This window comes from Salvelinus fontinalis, chromosome 30 (assembly GCF_029448725.1).
Source record: "Salvelinus fontinalis isolate EN_2023a chromosome 30, ASM2944872v1, whole genome shotgun sequence".
NCBI lineage: Eukaryota > Metazoa > Chordata > Actinopteri > Salmoniformes > Salmonidae > Salvelinus > Salvelinus fontinalis.
The window spans coordinates 36,368,544-36,384,259 of NC_074694.1; the positions used below are offsets into that span (position 1 = coordinate 36,368,544).

Consider the following 15,716-nt stretch of genomic DNA (forward strand, 5'->3'; position numbering starts at 1 on the left):
TGGAACAGGGTCAAACACAGTTTCCATATGTTTGATACTGTTCCATTTATTCCATTCCAGCCATTACAATGGGCCCGTTCTCCTATAGCTCCTCCCACCAGCCGCCACTAGTGTAGGCTAATGCAATTGTGGTGTTTTATTAAACAAGGACATGAAGATAACGCATTTATGGTTTTATGAAATGTGTTTATTACTAGCCTACTATACATAAAATACAGCTAAATTAAAAACAAAAGACACTCTTACTACATATTAGAATACACATGTTTTTTGTAGTATTGCAGTTACATATCTTGACCTACATTAAATTCAAAATGTAATTTCAAAATCTAAAACTAGCTCCATATGAAAGATAACATGATTGGAGTGGTCCCCTCTACATACAAAATGCGGTATCGTATAAATGAATTGACTCATTATAAAAACGTAAACATTTTATTTGGCAAATTGTTTGTCAGTTAAATGTTAGATTTAACATTTGACTTACATTTGAATGTATTCTCGTTATTTGCTTTACCTAAAGCACAGCTATTGTCGTAGTGTAGGGCTTAGTTGCAGTAAGTCAACAATTGGTTTGTCTACGAGGAAGAAAAGAGGAGAGTGATGTGAAAGGAAGGGATACAGTAGATGTTTCTAGCAAGGCATTCATCAGGAATTCTTATAAGTGGACTATATCATGCATATAGCCCTACAGTATAGTCATCCCCTCCAGTGTTCAGTGATACTGCATTTATCAACTACACACTCCTTAATTGTTTTCATTAATTAATTATTACTCAGGTCAATCATTATGTGCTCGTATATCTGAGTTTTCCCTCTAAAGCTGGAGGCCAGCAGAAACTCTCTGTTGTCAATGGACACCAGAGAGAATGCCCTTGGTGCCTGGATGTTCAGGTCCTGGAAGTGAACAAATTGGCCCCTCTTCAAATCCCACTGATAGACCTGCGTCAGGGAGTAGTCGCTGCCGAGGATGGCGTACTGCCAGTTGCCGATGGAGACTGGCTGGAACACCATGGAGCCCCGCGAAGGCATTGTCTGTACCTCTTTGAACATGGCGCCGTCCCACCTCATCACCTTGGAGTCCCCAATAAAACGCGTCAGGCAGATGAAAAGTTCACTCTTCACCTTGAAGTGCTTGACCGCAAACACATCCTCCATTTCGGGGATATCAGTGCGCCTGTCGAACTGCTTCAGACTCTTGCTCCACTGGTAGACGACAGGCCTCTGGGAACTGCTGGCTAGGATCAGATGGGGCTTACCAGAGATCTCCAGGTACTCCACGTCTGTGTCACGGTACCAGAGATGGAGGGACTGGTGAGAGTAGAACCCATTGCCGTTCCACTTGTACACTGTGGTATAACCGGCCTTGGAGCTGTCTGCGATCACGAAGAAGGACTCACCGTCTATGAGGAAAGTCTCAATGTCATTAGGTTTCCGGATTTTTAGGATGTCAATATCCTGGATTTTGATGAATTTGTTGGCTGAGATGTCCCGCTTGTAAATGTGAGAGCCACCAAAGAGCTGGGCTACGAAGATGAACAGCTGATTATCAATCACCATGGGTTTGCATACCACAGTGGATGTACCTGTAAAACAAGGACCAAAAACAAAGTATTAGAATATAGGAACATGAAGTCAATATTCGCGAGAAACACTAAATACATATACACTATAAATGTTATGATCCACAAGATATAGTATGACACTGTATTCACACATAGGGATATAAAATAAACATTGCTCACTTTGAATGCTGTCATAGGTTCTGAAAACAGTTTCAACGTGATCCCATTCCAGGAAGCTGCACGTTCCAGTAAAGGGCTGGGCAAACACAACAAATGTATCCATGCCAAAGGTAAAGGATTCCACTGAAATGGACTCAAACATCAGTGGCTGATAAGAGGCAAACTCTGCAATACAAAACAGATGTAATGTTTCAATGTTTATTCGCCACGTGCAAAACCGGTGTAAGACAGTACAGTGAAATTCTTACTTGAGAGCTATTTCCCAACAATGAAGCAATAATAATATAGATCCTAGAAAATGGAATAAAAAAACAAGAAGTATGATGTAAGTTGAACACAAGAATGCAAGTACAGTGCCTTCAGAAAGTATTCACAGCCCCTGACCTTTTCCACATTTCTTGCGTTACAAAGTGAGTTTAAAATGGATTAAATTGTAATTTTCTTGTCAACAGTCTACTCAAAATACTCTGATGTCAAAGTGGAAGAAAAATTGAATACCACTTTGAGCACGGTGAAGTTATTAATTACACTTTGGATGGTGTATCAGTACACCCAGTCACTACAAAGATACAGGAGTCCTTCCTAACTCCGTTGCCGGAGAGGAAGGAAACCGCTCTGGGATTTCATCATAAGGCCAATGGTGACTTTAAAACAGTTAGAGTTTAATGGCTGTGATAGGAAAAAACTGAGGACGGAAAAACAATATTGTAGTTACTCCACAATACAAAATTCAAAAGGCACTCGCACATCTGAGCTATCTTTTTTGAAGGTGCATGTACTGCGTGTACTGACAGTCATAGACCGTTTTGCCAACATGAAATAGAGGAGGAGGCATTGGCATTCACAGGGCCGGCTACAGGCATAAGCAAAATAAGCGGTCGCTTAATTTTCATTTTTTGGAACTCCATCAGGGTCACAAATTACTATTGAGAGTAAGAATAGTAGAATACACCAGGAGCAATTTTTTACATGTGGTTTTTTATCCTTCAGCAGTGTTTCTCTTAGTATGTCAGTCACTGAAAGACACTCAATTAGCCATGCCAGCTAACAATTTTTAGATTGGTAGTTAATCTGGCTAGACTATCTAAACTTGTAGTATTCGTGGCCGAATACTGAAGGGAACGCAGGACACATGCCCAGGGCCCTGACATCCAGGGGGCCCCCATTGATTTTGTCAGTCATTCTCACTCATATATCATATTAACATGGCATAAGTCATGACAAATTGTTTAGATTGTAGGAAATTAGCATTTTTTCTCACTGCCCCATGGTAAAATGAGTCAAATTTACTTTAAATCCTAAATGTTTCTCACCGCTGTCAAGAGGGTGGCCAAGAGGGTGGGGGGGGCAACCAACTCTAGTTTAGGGTATCCAACAGGCTAGACTGGACATTCATCTAGCGTACAAGTAGGGTGAGTCAACATGTATTTTCTACTTGCTCACATGGCGCACACACACACACACACACAGAAATCAATACCATGGACCGCCACATGATAATTTGCAACGTTGATTGGACTAAAACATTTTTGGTATCTTTAATTTTTTTTAAACTGTATTAGACTAAGCATAAAATAGAATTTGTCACATGCTTCGTAAACTAACAGTGAAATGCTTACTTACGGGCCCAACAATGCAGAGAGAAAAAGAGATAAATAATAGACAAATAATAAATAATAACACGAGGAATAAATACACAATATTTTTAGAAATGTTTTGGCAGCGTTTACAGCCTCGAGTCTTCTTGGGTATGACGCTACAAGCTTGGCACACCTGTATTTGGGGAGTTTCTCCCATTCTTCTCTGCAGATCCTCTCAAGCTCTGTCAGGTTGGATGGGGACATCGCTGCACAGCTATTTTCAGATCTCTCCAGAGATGTTCGATCGGGTTCAAGTCCGGGCTCTGGCTGGGCCACTCAAAGACATTCAGAGACTAGTCCCGAAGCCACTGCTGCATTGTCTTGGCTGTGTGCTTAGGGTCGTTGTCCTGTTGGAAGGTGAACCTTCTCCCCAGTCTGAGGTCCTGAGCGCTCTGGAGCAGGTTTTCAACAAGGATCTCTCTGTACTTTGCTTCGTTCATCTTTCCCTCAATCCTGATTAGTCTCCCAGTCCCTGCCACTGAAAAACATCCCCAAAGCATGATGCTGCCACCACCATGCTTCACCGTATGGACGGTGTAAGGTTTCCTCCAGACATGAAGCTTGGCATTCAGGTCAAAGAGTTCAATCTTGGTTTCATCAGACCATGAGAAACTCTGGTCTGATGAAACCAGGATTGAACTCTTTGACCTGAATGCCAAGCTTCTTGTCTGGAGGAAACCTTGCACCGTCCCTACGGTGAAGCATGGTGGTGGCAGGTAGCCTTAGAGTTCTTGGGAACAGGAATGATGGTGGTCAGCTCTAGACGTGGGGATTACAGACTGGGACCAGGAGAGGTTGAAAATGACCGTGAAGATGCCTGCCAGCTGGTCTGCATATTATGAGAACCGTCTGGCCCCGTGGCCTTGCGAGTATTGACCAGATTAAAAGCTTTACTGACGTCGGCCTCAGAGCGAGATCACCCAGTCCAATGGGATGGCGGGGGCCCTCATGCACAGCTTGTGGTTGTTTTTATTGAAGCGTGCATAAAATGCATTGAGTTCGTCTGGTAGAGAGGCATCGTTGGGCAGATCATGGCTAGGTCTTCCTTTGTAATCCGTAATGAACTGTAGCCCCTGTCACATACGTCGAGTGTCAGAGCCTGTGTAATAGGATTCCCATATTGTCCTTTTGTCTGTTTGATGGCTTTGCGAAGGTCGTAGCGGAACTTCTTGTACGTGTTCATGTCAGCCATAGTGCCGGGGTTGGCTGTGGTAGCCCTGAGTGTGCAATAGTTCTGTCTTTTATTTTAGCACTTACCTCAGTGTTAATCCAGGGCTTTTGATTGGGGAAGCAGAAAACTTTCACTGTGGGGAAAACGTATGCAATGTGTTTCCTGATGAAGCCGGTGACTGAGGTTGCCAGCTCATTGATGCTATCGGTGCAGTCCCAGAACATATTCCAGTCAGCGCTAGGAAAGCAGTCCTGCAGTATAGCTTACGCTTTGGGGATCATTTATCTATCTTTCGGCGCCAACAGAGATGGCCGCCTCACTTCGCGTTCCTACCGCCCCAATAGGTCCACAGACGACGCAATTGCCATCACACTGCACACTGCCCTAACACATCTGGACAAGAGGAATACCTATGCAAGAATGCTGTTCATCGATTACAGCTCAGCATTTAACACCATAGTACCCTCCAAACTCGTCATTAAGCTCGAGACCCTGGGTCTCGACCCCGCCCTGTGCAACTGGGTCCTGGACTTCCTGAAGGGCCGCCCCCAGGTGGTGAGGCTAGGTAACAACATCTCCACCCCGCTGATCCTCAACACTGGGTCCCCACAAGGGTGCGTTCTCAGCCCTCTCCTGTACTCCCTGTTCACCCACGACTGCGTGGCCATGCACGCCTCCAACTCAATCATCAAGTTTGCAGACAACACTACAGTGGTAGGCTTTATTACCAACAACGACGGGACGGCCTACAGGGAGGAGGTGAGGGCCCTCGGAGTGTGGTGTCAGGAAAATAACCTCACACTCAATGTCAACAAAACAAAGGAGATGATCGTGGACTTCAGGAAACAGCAGAGGGAGCAGCCTATGTTCTATCTACATTGACGGGACAGTAGTGGAGAGGGTGGAGAGTTTTAAGTTCCTCGGCGTACACATCACGGACAAACTGAAATGGTCCACCCTCACAGACAGCGTTGTGAAGAAGGTGCAGTAGCGCCTCTTCAACCTCAGGAGGCTGAAGAAATTTGGCTTGTCACCAAAAACACTCAAACTTCTACAGATGCACAATCGAGAGCATCCTGTCGGGCTGTATCACCACCTGGTACGGCAGCTGCTCCGCCCATAACCGTAAGGCTCTCCAGAGGGTAGTGAGGTCTGCACAACGCATCACCGGGTGCAAACTACCTGCCCTCCAGGACACCTACACCACCCGATGTCACAGGAAGGCCAAAAAGATCATCAAGGACAACAACCACCCAAGCCACTGCCTGTTCACCCCGCGATCATCCAGAAGGCGAGGTCAGTACAGGTGCATCAAAGCGGGGACCGAGAGACTGAAAAACAGCTTCTATCTCAAGGCCATCAGACTGTTAAACAGCCATCACTAACATTGAGTGGCTGCTGCCAACATACTGACTCAACTCCAGCCACTTTAATATTGGAAAAAATTATGTAATCAATTTATCACTAGCCACTTTATATTATATAATGTTTACATACCCTATATTACTCATCTCATATGTATATATTGTACGCTATACCATCTACTGCATCTTGCCATCTTGATGTAATTAAATGTATCACTAGCCACTTTAAACAATGCCACTTTATACAATTTTATCATACCCTACATTACTCATCTCATATGTATATACTGTACTCTATACCATCTACTGCATCTTGCCTATGCCGTTCGGCCATCACTCATTTATATATTTTTATGTACATATTTATATTAATTCCTTTACACTTGTGTGTATAAGGTAGTTGTTGTGAGATTGTTAGGTTATATTACTTGTTAGATATTACTGCATGGTCGGAACTAGAAGCACAAGCATTTCGCTACACTTGCATTAACATCTGCTAACCATGTGTATGTGACAAATAAATTTGATTTGATTTTGATCTACCGTCATTGTAAATAAATGTCCACGGAACGCGTCACGGGTACTTCCTGTTTGAGCTTCTGTTTGTAAACAGGAAGCATGAGTCATGATCTGATTTGCCTAAGGGGGGATAATGGTTGGCCTTGTATGCTTGCATGTGGGTTGAGTAACAGTGGTCTAGGACTTTATCGCCCTTAGTAGCAAAGGAGACGGGTGAACAATACATTGTTGGTGATGAAGAGACATACCCCTCCCCTATTGATTTCCCTGAATCCAATGTCCTGTACGCTCAGTGAATGGAGAATCCATCGAGTTGGATAGCTGTGGGGGGTCTGAAAGCCATGTTTCAGAAAAACAGAATATTGCAGTTACGAGAGTCCCGTTGACAGCAAAGCTGCGATCAGTCTTCCATCTTATTATCGAGTGGCCAATAGAATACAGGGAAGTGGTGGACAATTTTCCCTTCGCCTTAGTCCCACCAGGATGCCCGCTCTTCTCTTTTTCGCCTGCATTTCCTCTTGCGTAGCCCGAAGATTGGGTCAGAGGTACACAAAGAGCCCAGGGCAGATGACTTGAAGTCGAAGTTGATAAGGATTACCATCACTACCAGAGAAGGCAACATTACTGGCATTCTTCCTTGGTGACTGTTTTTAGTGTTCTGTAGGCTACTCTAGGTACATACTCTACAGTATTAGTGTTATCATTTTCACTTTATCCTGACTGGTAATTAATTTACAGTCTTTGAGTCTATTGTGTAATCGCCACTGCTGAATAGCACGAAGCAGCCGTGGTTAAGGAGATTAACATTGCAAGGTGTGCAATGCATAGTCACTTTAACTGTACCTACATGTACATATTACCTCAATTACCTCGACTAACCGGTGCCCGAGCACATTGACTCTGTACCGGTAACCCCTGTATATCGCCTCGCTATTGTTATTTTACTGCTGCTCTTTAATTATTTGTTAATTTTATTTCTTATTTTTTACTTAACATGTATTTTTCTTAACTGCATTGTTGGTTAATTAAGGGCTTGTAAGTAAGCATTTCACTTTTGTATTCGGTGCATGTGACAAATAAAATTTGATTTGATTTAAAATAATTGCACCAATCACCTGCAGTTATGCAGTCAAAAGACCCGGGCACAAGGTCATTGATCAGTTTCCCTTGGAAAAGCGATGGCCCACTGCAGGGGATCTGATCAACCATCGCATTGGTGGTATGCATCCACTCCACCAGCCACTTTAGTTTGCAGTCACATTCCAGGTTGTTCCCTTTCAGATCCCTGGTAAAACAGGTTAACACAGTATGCATAAATCAAAACCGGAATATTTTGAATGAAAATGACAACTTTTTTGTTTTACGTAAGTACACTTTAGATGGTGATGTTGCAGATTAAGCTGCTGGTTATGTGAAGAAAATAAAAAATACTCACACTTTAACCAAAGCATCCATGCCCTTGAAAACATCTTTGGGTAATGTACCCAGGTTATTATAGGCCAGGCTCCTGATTAAAAAAGGGGAAAACATTGGGTTTTAGACCACAACATACAGTATGTCCTGAATCAACACAATACATTGTGTCTGACTTCCAAAAAGATATGTTCTTGGAACTCAGCATTATGTTTCCCCTTTGTCACTGGGTGGGCCCTGACCGTCACTTCAGTCCAGGCAGTATGAGTAAGGAGGAGAGGTTACAGAGCAGATATCACATTTTGTTTTGCTCCCCAGGACATATTGTTCTTGGTTATAATTAGATTTTCAAGAGTACACAGTACACTCAGACAATCTACTGAAAATAGTGAAAGGCGATACATTCTTAGAATAACGATTCTGCAAACTTATATGTCCACTCATGTTTGTCTTTTTTTCTATAGAAAGGAGTGTAGGGGAGACCGGGGATGGTGGTAACAAGGGACAGTTGTAACACTTGCAATTCCTCCAATCAGGAGCGAGGTAGAATCATATGATTCACTGTGCACATGATCAGTTTAGTCCTGAATCCTCTTGTGAAAAAGCAAGTCACTGTGATAAACTCTGCAGATTCTTAATGACAGAAATCTGATTTTGAGGTAAGAAAGTAATTATTTTGACCAAATGTGTTTTTGTGATTGTATAAAAGTGTAGTTTCATTCACCTAACTTATATCAGGTTTATAATCAGTCTGTGTAGAGATATTTGATGCAAGTTAGCAATGGTAAAGTGTTAAAATTGAGCTAAAATGGAAGCTAGCTAATGGCTGCAAGGGTAAGGGTTAGTTGTAACATGTTACAATTAACCCCGACTAAAACTGGATGTTTTTGGTACATGTTTTCTTTTACTTTCAGCATGCCTAGATCATGGAAAAGAAAGACACAGGGGAGTACCTCTCCACACTTTGAAAATAACGTAAAAGGAAGTAACAGAGTAAGGGAAATCAATCAGATCAGTTGCAAAGTTGTATGGCATAGGTCATGTGATACTGTGCAGATTCTGCAAAGAGAGAAAGAAACCACTGGAGAAGGGGTCGAGAGAGCTTGTAAGCTACCGTAGTGGGAACAGGGTCTTCATTGACGAGCAGGAGCCGAAGTTGTCAGAGTATCTCTTGAGGGCAGCTGATTTATGCCCACTGTGCCCACTGCTATCCAAGCCACCTCTCCAGCTGCCTCCCAGGCCACCTCTCCAGCTGCCTCCCAGGCCACCTCTCCAGCTGCCTCCCAGGTCATCTCTCCAGCTGCCTCCCAGGCCACCTCTCCAGCTTCCTTCCAGGCCACCTCTCCAGCTGCCTCCCAGGCCACCTCTCCAGCTGCCTCCCAGGCCACCTCTCCAGCTGCCTTCCAGGCCACCTCTCCAGCTGCCTTCCAGGCCACCTCTCCAACTGCCTTCCAGGCCACATCCCCAGCTGCCTTCCAGGCCACCTCTCCAACTGCCTTCCAGGCCACCTCTCCAGCTGCCTTCCAGGCCACCTCTCCAACTGCCTTCCAGGCCACATCCCCCGCTGCCTTCCAGGCCACCTCTCCAACTGCCTTCCAGGCCACCTCTCCAGCTGCCTTCCAGGCCACCTCTCCAGCCGCCTTCCAGGCCACCTCTCCAACCGCCTTCCAGGCCACCTCTCCAGCCGCCTTCCAGGCCACCTCTCCAGCTGCCTTCCAGGCCACCTCTCCAGTTGCCTTCCAGGCCACCTCTCCAGCTGCCTTCCAGGCCACCTCTCCAGCCGCCTCCCAGGCCATCTCTCCAGCTGCCTCCCAGGCCACCTCTCCAGCCGCCTCCCAGGCCACCTCTCCAGCCGCCTTCCAGGCCACCTCTCCAGCTGCCTTCCAGGCCGCCTCTCCAGCTGCCTCCCAGGCCACCTCTCCAGCTGCCTTCCAGGCCATCTCTCCAGCTGCCTCCCAGGCCAGCTCTCCAGCCGCCTTCCAGGCCACCTCTCCAACCGCCTTCCAGGCCACCTCTCCAGCTGCCTTCCAGGCCACCTCTCCAACTGCCTTCCAGGCCACCTCTCCAGCTGCCTTCCAGGCCACCTCTCCAGCGGCCTTCCAGGCCACCTCTCCAGCTGCCTTCCAGGCCACCTCTCCAACTGCCTCCCAGGCCACCTCTCCAGCTGCCTTCCAGGCCACCTCTCCAGCTGCCTTCCAGGCCACCTCTCCAACTGCCTTCCAGGCCACCTCTCCAGCTGCCTTCCAGGCCACCTCTCCAGCTGCCTCCCAGGCCACCTCTCCAACTGCCTTCCAGGCCACCTCTCCAGCTGCCTTCCAGGCCACCTCTCCAGCTGCCTTCCAGGCCACCTCTCCAGCTGCCTTCCAGGCCACCTCTCCAGCTGCCTTCCAGGCCACCTCTCCAGCTGCCTTCCAGGCCACCTCTCCAGCTGCCTTCCAGGCCAACTCTCTAGGCCAGGTGGAAACGCCTGATTACTCTTCTGATTTCAACCCAGTTGATGTACACCCATTCAAGCACTCAGAAGGCAAAACAAATGTTGCTCCCCTTTAAAAAAAACAGATCGAAAGAAGCAAGCCAAAACAAACCACACCGAACAACAACAAAAAGTGTCCTGCTTCAGATAAAAATACAAAATAAAGCAGATTGAACCAGAAGATTCAGATTTCTTCAATGAGGAAAACTTCTGCATTGTGTGCATGGAGCACTTTAACAATTCCAAGTCCAAGGAGGTCTGGTTGCAGTGCTAGGAATGCAAATTATGGAGGCACCAAGCCTGTACCACTGTGACTCTGATCACACACACACACACACCAGAAATGTTCAGGTGTTTAGTTTAGCCTAGTTGTTGTTTGGTTGAGAAAGACCATTTAGTGGAGGGTTAAATAACTTGCCTAGTTAAATAAAAATTAACAAAAAAAAGATTTATATTTATTATTATTTCTGCCAAACGAATATGTTAAACATGGCAATGTTGCTCTCATGGTCTCAATAAAGGCGTTCAAAAATTAGTTGCATGTCATGATTTATGCACTTTTTCAATCTGTTACAATTCACCAAGCACTTTTTACAACTAACTCAGATCATGGGGTAGATTGTAACACTTCACTCCTTGTATATAAGACAACACCATGCATTTGCAGTTTGATTTACATATATAATAAAGTTTTACAACCATCCCCGGTCTCCCCTATTAGCAAATATTCTGAAATGAAAACTGGAAGTATTCCCAGTCAGCGAGGTCACCAAGTTTACATAGACCCACCACAGTGTCCTTTGGCAACTTGATATGGCAGAAGTGAGGGAGACTAACCTTGCTTAATATCACTGGAATAGGATTTGCATCATATGCAGTTTTCACAATAATACAACCGAGGTACATTTCCTTAATATTTGAATGTACCTATGGGAGGCCTCAGTGAACAATGGTTTTGATAATGCTATGCACCACGGGAAAAGCAACAGAGGTGCGGACTAGAGTCACATGACTTTGACTTGAGTCTGACTCAAGGTCACAAAATTGATGACTTGAGAATGGATTTGGAAACTCAAGACGTGGGACTCAACTTTGCCTTGAGACTGATGACTTGAAATTATCTGGCCAGGTTGTGTAATGTTTTGTCATTCATTTTGTAGCACACTTACTCTCCATGCAGCCAGAGACTTTTGACAAATGACCAGACATCAGCATTGGCGAGCAAAGGCGGGCGCACATTTAGCGATTAGTGACCATAAAGCACTTGTTTCATTTTCTCTGGTTTTGTCTGTCAAAAAACAGACAAAGTAGCCTGCGTTCATATTATCCATATAAAATACAGTTTTGCAATCTGCAACGGACGCATCTGTGCCAGAACAATAGGCTATCTGGTGATTTAATTGATAATTTTCATATTTCAGATGATAGGCCTTGGTTGGGTGAATTATATACCTCAGTGGTGGGTACTGGTTATATGTCTAAAGATAACTATAACCTAGCACTGCCTTCAATACTTGTAGGATGAACATGTAACATATTAAATAAATGACGATATTTGTGAGGAAGAAAAGGCTACAGGCAGACCATGCCTTCCAACTGATCCTCAACCTCTGCCGCATAGGCTACAGGAAGGCGGTGACATTGCAAACATGAATGACTTTCAGCTCAAAATGCTGGTGGAAAACATCGTTTATTTCTTTATATTGCATTTAAAAAATGCATCATCAGCCGTGTACGGCTGTAATGACAGGCAACATTCGCGCAGCGATTGTGCGCGCTTGTTCGACCTGTGTGCGCGTGCTTGTACGTGATCACCAAACTGTTGTAACTGCATGTATGGCAATCCTCCCTACAATTTGACGCACCCGATTCTATAACTGTACAGCAAATCAGCAATATGTTCGCTAGTTCATAGGTTCACAAACTCTTTGATCCGCAACCTCTAAAAATGAGTGTTTCAAAGCTTGCGGGTCAAAAAGTTTGAGAACCTATGATTTGCTGTAAGCCATAGGATCGGGTGCGTTGGATTGTCATATGCAGCTCCAAAAATTGTTTGGTGATCAAAAATATTAGGCTAACTGTTTACTTTGCAATCTCACCCGCAATGTGGCATCAAGCAACAATTACTAGCATAGGCCTACTGTTCTTTTGGTAAGTCAATATTGCGTGAAATTCATAATTTACTTATGAAGCTTGCATTTGGAATTTGTTGTTTAAATGAATTAGTACATCATCAAAATGTGTTGTAGACAAAATAATGGAAAAGGCTGTCCGGTAGCCTCAATTGACAAATATTTTTATTTGAACAAGTCATTGCATGTATAGATATTTTTTTTTAACTTGATTTGAGACTTGACTTAAAAAAACGTGTGACTAAGAATGCACGTCTTGGACTTGACTCGAGACTCGACTTGTTCTACTTGGGACTCAACTTGAGACTCAGACCTTGAGACTAGCTTGTGACTCGAAAAATGTTCAAGTATGGTTAACACAATATGCAAATGACACAAGGCCATTGTTCTAACACATTTTCGGATTGTAATTAAGTAAAATATGACATTCTTATACTTACAGGTGTATAACTGCTTTTAGGCCCCGGAATGCATATTGTGATATTGATGCAATTTTGTTGTTTTCGATAAACCTGTGAATGAGTTAACATTTAATAACATATTTTGAGATTTAATCAACATATGATGCATTTTTATTTATTTATTTTATTTCACCTTTATTTAACCAGGTAGGCAAATTGAGAACACGTTCTCATTTACAATTGCGACCTGGCCAAGATAAAGCAAAGCAGTTCGACACATACAACAACACATAGTTACACATGGAGTAAAACAAACATACAGTCAATAATACAGTGAAAAATAAGTCTATATACAATATGAGCAAGTGAGGTGAGATAAGGGAGGTGAAGGCAAACAAAATATATATATAGATAAATAAAAATATAAAAAGGCCATGGTGGCGAAGTAAATACAATATAGCAAGTAAAAAAAAAACACTGGAATGGTTGGTTTGCAGTGGAAGAAGGTGCAAAGTAGAGATAGAAATAATGGGGTGCAAAGGAGCAAAATAAATAAATACAGTAGGTAAAGAGGTAGTTGTTTGGGCTAAATTATAGATGGGCTATGTACAGGTGCAGTAATTTGAGGATCGTATCCATTAGAGAGAGTACAACTCACAGGTACTCCAGATGCGGTAGACCTAGGAATGCATCCTCATCAATTGAGTCAAATGTGTTGGCAGTGAATAGGCTGTTAAGAAAATAGTTTACATTACATCATTTCTATAACATTTTTGCTTTTACTCACACTTGAATATACATATTTCACATTGTGGTTGAGTTTCCAAGCAACCCACTGCTAAAAAATGTGAACCACTTCATTTTCATGTAGCCTAATCCTTCTGTTCACACTTGTAATGTTTTCTTACTCTGAGTTTCCAAAACAACACTGTTTCACAAGCCTATAACAATAACATATGTGGTCCCAACAAAACTTGTCATAACATAGCCTATTCAGTATTATTAATATTGCCCACAAACTCTTGACTAATTTTGCATCATTAGCAACCATGTCACAGATGCATGTTTTCCTGAAATGTTTTCACACTGTAGCCTATCATGGTGAGATATGGGTGGGTCCTCAGACAATCGATTTACTGCAGTGGAGTAACAGTATTCCCGAGAAAAGTTTTGGGTTTAATTTCATTGAGCAGTTTTTATTTCAGCTAAGCAGCCAATATCCTACGCCCCACTGAGTTCATGTAGTGTGTTATTACATAATCATGCTCTTCCTCTGAGGTAGCAGAGCTGTGCTTTGCTAATGCACATGGACCATCATGTTAACATATATTACAAAACATCGTTTAGTAACGTCAAACTCACAGAAGATGTAGCGCTGGAGAGTGTAAGAAGCTTCCTCCAGTGATTTGGGTGAATCCTGATTTGAGAAAAGATCTGAATAGAAACATGGCACAAAAGATTCATGTTATTGATAATATATCAACCATTTAATTTGATTTGGTTGTAGCCGTACATTATTTCGATTAGCTGCTTTATTTGCGGTGTTATTAATTCCATTCAACATGTTCCTAATACTCGACAAAGAGAGATTATACGATATCCCCATCATAATGCCATTGCCAATATTATTATTTAAATAATTTAGAATATTTAATTCGAAGCACTTACAAGGAAAAGACATCAGGTGGAAAGCTGTGAGGGACCGATCTTATATTTTCACACAATGCATTATCTTTGGTGCACGTACAAGATGCGGGGCATCTAGGTTGCTTCACTCTTCTGCTCTCCGCTAAAAGCAGGATGGTGGCGACGCAAAGCAAGACCGTGCATTTTTTCAGGGTTTTGTTTCCATATCCCATCCTTTTGGTGCTCTCTGGTGACAACCAGTCCGTCGAAGATTTCTGAACATGAACCTCAATTAAATATCCAAACTTAAAATGTTTCAATGTCAAATCTTGAATGTCTGTATTTGCTTCGAGTTATGCAGTGATGTATGCAGCTTGTATCTCAATGACCAGGCACTAATCCAAAAGATTCGTTCTGCAAGGCGCAGTATGTAAATGCAGGACAGGGAAAATACGACAAAACGTCACCGATCCTTGGTCGAAATAAAATCCTCCAAAATACGTTGTCATTCCAAAAGTGAAAATGTACACAATGTAGGCTACACAATTTTATATTGTATTTTTTTGTAACTAGGTTGGCTCTGTGTTTTATTATGAAACTCTGACTGAGCATCTATTTGGCTTGTGCATATATAAGAAACGATGAAAGCCTCAGTCCCTAGAGAGAGAGCTCAGAGATCTGCGCTTATTTTATGACTGGGTGGTATGGAGCCCCACAGTGGAGGTGTCCTAATACCCATACAATTTAGCTGTCGAACAGGAAAATGGTTCCAATTGTTTTTCCACAGGGGACTTTAGAAACACTTAAAACAAGGGCTGTGTTTCACATAGGCTAACCCTGGCGTAACGTTTTGATAACCATGTACATTTCTCTCGGACAAGGTGACTTATCAATATAATTGGCTCTACATATACTCAGATTTGAAAATGCTAACTAGCATCGAAGTAGACTTCACACGAGACTACAAATCCCTGCAAGCTACTGCACATCATCTCTAGCTGACACCTTTGCTAACAGGTATTGTCAATTTAAAACCTGCACAAGACAGTTGACAGTTCAGTCCATTTAAAGAAATGTAGCCAATTATTCATTACTACATTTAGCTAACATTATATCGTTAATACAGAGATTCTTACCTTTGCCTCGATTCAGCAGTCTTCTCCAGATCATCATGCCATTTGTAGTTCTTTATGATAGCCACATTAGCAGCTAATTAGCATTTCATTTTTGGG

The 15,716-nt window shown here is 43.1% G+C and overlaps 1 protein-coding gene across 1 annotated transcript; it reads right to left on the reverse strand.

The window, feature by feature from the left end:
• Positions 1-165: 165 nt before the first annotated feature.
• LOC129829148 (leucine-rich glioma-inactivated protein 1-like) lies at positions 166-15,159 on the reverse strand. Its single transcript, XM_055890719.1, has 8 exons — positions 14,527-15,159; positions 14,221-14,292; positions 13,517-13,588; positions 12,898-12,969; positions 7,875-7,946; positions 7,555-7,724; positions 1,746-1,910; positions 166-1,586 (listed from the first exon to the last, which is right to left on the reverse strand). Exons 1-8 carry the CDS (start codon positions 14,715-14,717, stop codon positions 766-768), a joined length of 1,635 nt encoding a protein of 544 aa, XP_055746694.1. The 5' UTR covers positions 14,718-15,159; the 3' UTR covers positions 166-765.
• Positions 15,160-15,716: the final 557 nt, after the last annotated feature.